This window comes from Triticum aestivum, chromosome 7A (genome assembly GCF_018294505.1).
Source record: "Triticum aestivum cultivar Chinese Spring chromosome 7A, IWGSC CS RefSeq v2.1, whole genome shotgun sequence".
Lineage (NCBI taxonomy): Eukaryota > Viridiplantae > Streptophyta > Magnoliopsida > Poales > Poaceae > Triticum > Triticum aestivum.
The window spans coordinates 512,787,723-512,790,957 of record NC_057812.1 but is presented as its reverse complement, the minus strand read 5'-3'; the positions used below and the strand labels follow the sequence as shown (position 1 = coordinate 512,790,957).

At 37.9% G+C, this 3,235-nt stretch overlaps 1 protein-coding gene across 1 annotated transcript in view; it reads right to left on the bottom strand.

Moving 5' to 3' along the window:
- Nucleotides 1-515: 515 nt before the first annotated feature.
- The window catches only part of LOC123151888 (non-specific lipid-transfer protein 4.1), a 3,500-nt gene continuing 780 nt past the window's right edge, over nucleotides 516-3,235 (bottom strand). Inside the window, exon 2 of the mRNA XM_044571523.1 lies at nucleotides 516-800. Coding sequence (XP_044427458.1) covers nucleotides 791-800 — 10 coding nt within the window. The 3' untranslated portion in view covers nucleotides 516-790. The remainder of the gene's footprint in view (nucleotides 801-3,235) is intronic.

The window sequence follows — 3,235 nt, the reverse complement described above, 5'->3', positions numbered from 1 at the left end:
CTACTAGGGTACATGGACACACTCTCCCCGCTCGTTGCTATGCTTCTCCTAGATAGATCTTGCGTGATCGTAGGAATTTTTTTGAAATACTACGTTCCCCAACAACCTTAACCATCTTTGATCAATGAGCTAGTCAAGTAGAGACTCACTAGGGACATAGTGTTTGTGTATGTATCAACACATGTATTAAGGTTTCCGATCAATACAATTCTAGCACGAATAATAAACATTTATCATGAATTAGGAAATATAAAATAAAAACTTTATTATTGCCTGTAGGGCATATTTCCTTCATTGATATAGTCCCCAGTCGGCGCACAGCTCACCCAGTGGGTGTGGAGTGTGGACACTGAGTAGCCATCGTCATTGTGTACTGGTAGAAATAGATTGTTTAGCCAGCACATTTGGTGAGGTGGAGGGCTCCATGTTGAGAGAGCCAAAGGTAGTGGGGGTCAACTACGTAGGTATGTAGGATTCTTTCAAAAAGAGCAAAAGAATGGCGGTGAGCCTGAACAAAAGCACAAAGCTAATCTTAAAGGTGTGTTCATAAAGAAGTACAGTAATAGTAGCACACAAACACAACACTCTTACATATTAGAATAAACCGAGGCTAAACAATGGCACACACGTTTGACACAAGTGTCCATCTAGTTTTTTCTTCCTTTTTTCTGGGTAATAAGATCGAATGGTTACAACACATGATAATTTTTGTCATTGTAACATAGCTCAAGAACAAAGTACGTTCTCCTCGCCTTTATCTGATCCGCCATATCGGGGTAGTCGGTTTATTTCAGTCAATCCTGTAGAACAAAGAATGTAGAAAAGAAGGTTAACCCATTTGAAATTATTCCTCTTTCACTCATTGTCATGCATCCTGAAGAGGTTATTATGTTCACCATGAAATTTTCTTGTGCTGGTATTTTCTTTCTTATGCTCGGAACTACATGACAATTTTTTAGGGGTATGGGTACCCATGGGCACTCGACCCTCATGTACAGGTGTTGGGCACGTTTTATGCCAATCGGCTACTCCTGAACTCTACCCAACTAGTCATGTGTAGGACATGGGCACAAATTTGTGTCTACAAGTATAACCAAACCTGACATGACAAGTTCACATATGGGGCCATACTATTGTGGGCAACTGTCATTGTGCATGTCCTGAACTATTGAAGTCACAAACCTATCTGTGTGATGTGGGCATGTGCATTAAGTCCTTTGACTATGTCATGAAATTGAGTTAAATTTCATATTTCTATCAAATTACTGTTGAGTGACATGTATTTCAATATATGTGTATGCTAAGCTACTCATTGGTACCCATCGAACACTTGAGTAGAGCACAACCAAGGCTTTTGCCTGTGGGTACGTATATGGGTAGACATTGGTCCCCTTGATTGAGCATGTTGGGCATAGATACACACAAAATTGAGCATCGGTTGTGATGCGATGTAGTATGAACCGACACCATGATAAACTGTGCCACTTTCAGTTTTTTCACCTAATTAACTCAACACCGCGTGTATCAAGAACATATACATGCATGAAGAATTTCGAGATTACCACATCACCTGTCATAGGACAATGGAGGAAGAGGAAAGGACGAGGAAAATAAGATTGCCAGTGATCTAAATAGATAGGAAAAATCAAGATATAGAACGGAATAACGGGTTAACTCTGAAGGGATTAGATATAACCAGTATAAAAAGACTAAAACGCCCTTTCATCTCAAGGGGTATCTTTTAATCTCATTCCTTGATTTGCAAGATTCTAAACTAAGTCAGTCGAATTTAAGTGTCACCAAATTATTCTTATTTTTTGACATAGATGAGACATTCCAGGGGTCACTTGATTGATTATGTATCATAAAGTGGTGAACTCTAAATCCCAGGGTAAAACAAGTTTGGGTGGGTGGGGGTGTGTGTGTGGGAGGAGGGGGAGGCATAACATTTGATCAGGTGAACTAGAAGGAATATGAAAATAAAAAGAAAGTAGTGGATGATAGCAAAAGAGAAAGAATACATGCGAAAAAAAGCTTTAAAGTTTCAAAAGGGAGTGCATAGTCTACAAGGCCCCAAAAAACGTTTTTTTCTGTTTTCATAAACGTTTTGAAGAAACATTGAGCCATAGTGCGAGCTTTGGAAACGAGGAATGGACTTTTTTTACATTTAGTTTTTTATATATATGATGAATAACCTATATGTGCATTTAGTTTTTTATATATATGATGAATAACCTATATGTGCATTTAGTTGTGCAGAACCCGGTTATGAACTCTATGATGTTGTATCGTCTTGATGTAACTTTCCCACGAGTAAAATGGTCTATGTAAAAAAATATGATGAGTCCTCGGGGAAGTATCCAATGCTCGCAACACTTAGGTATTAACGTGTCTTGTATTTAAAAATATTTAATTTAATTTTTAAATCATGATATCTTGGTAGCACCTAACTGCTAAGAGCACCGGATATTCATTCAGTTCTTCTCAACAAGCACTGTGTGACTATATGCAAGTGATGGTGGTAGGCATGCGCATGTGTGAGTCTAAATTATGCTCTATATAGATAAATCTTTTTTGAACAAAAGTGTTGTTCTGATCCCAAGTTCATTTGACCTTGTGTGAACAGTAAAAAACTTATATTTTTCTTGCCAAACTTTGAAAAATATTTTGATTGTTTGCAAAGTTTCGTCACCAGATGACATTCGTGGAGAACATGGCAAAAAAAGTCAATGCTTCAAAATGTAATTTCAAAAGCATTTTGGAGCATCAATTTTGTTTTTTTTACCACAATTTGCACAAATGTCATCAGGCAACAAAAGTTTGCAGCCAGTCAAAACATTTATCAATGCTTGGCACACAAAATTAAAAAAAAAGTGACTTTGTGTTTTTGGATCAGAACAACCGCGTCCTTTTTTGAAAGACTATGTAGATAATTGTCACTTGTCAAGGACGGATCATTCAGCAAACTAAGTCTACCTTAAATGGTTAGGTTCATTGTGTTGAAGTGTAGTCCATATAGGTTTAAGTTCTAGTCTTGCATAGTTACAGGATTTATTTGAGACTTCCGACGCTATTCTTTCAATCATGTGGCGTGTTCGTCAACTACCACGTGTATGTGACGACTTCAAGATCAGCCGTCTAAATCTCTCAAAAGTGCTCATACGGATAAATTTTACGTGCACATCTTCATGGGTGAGTGTGCTAGCGTGTCGGCACCTGCGTTTCTGTGCTGTAT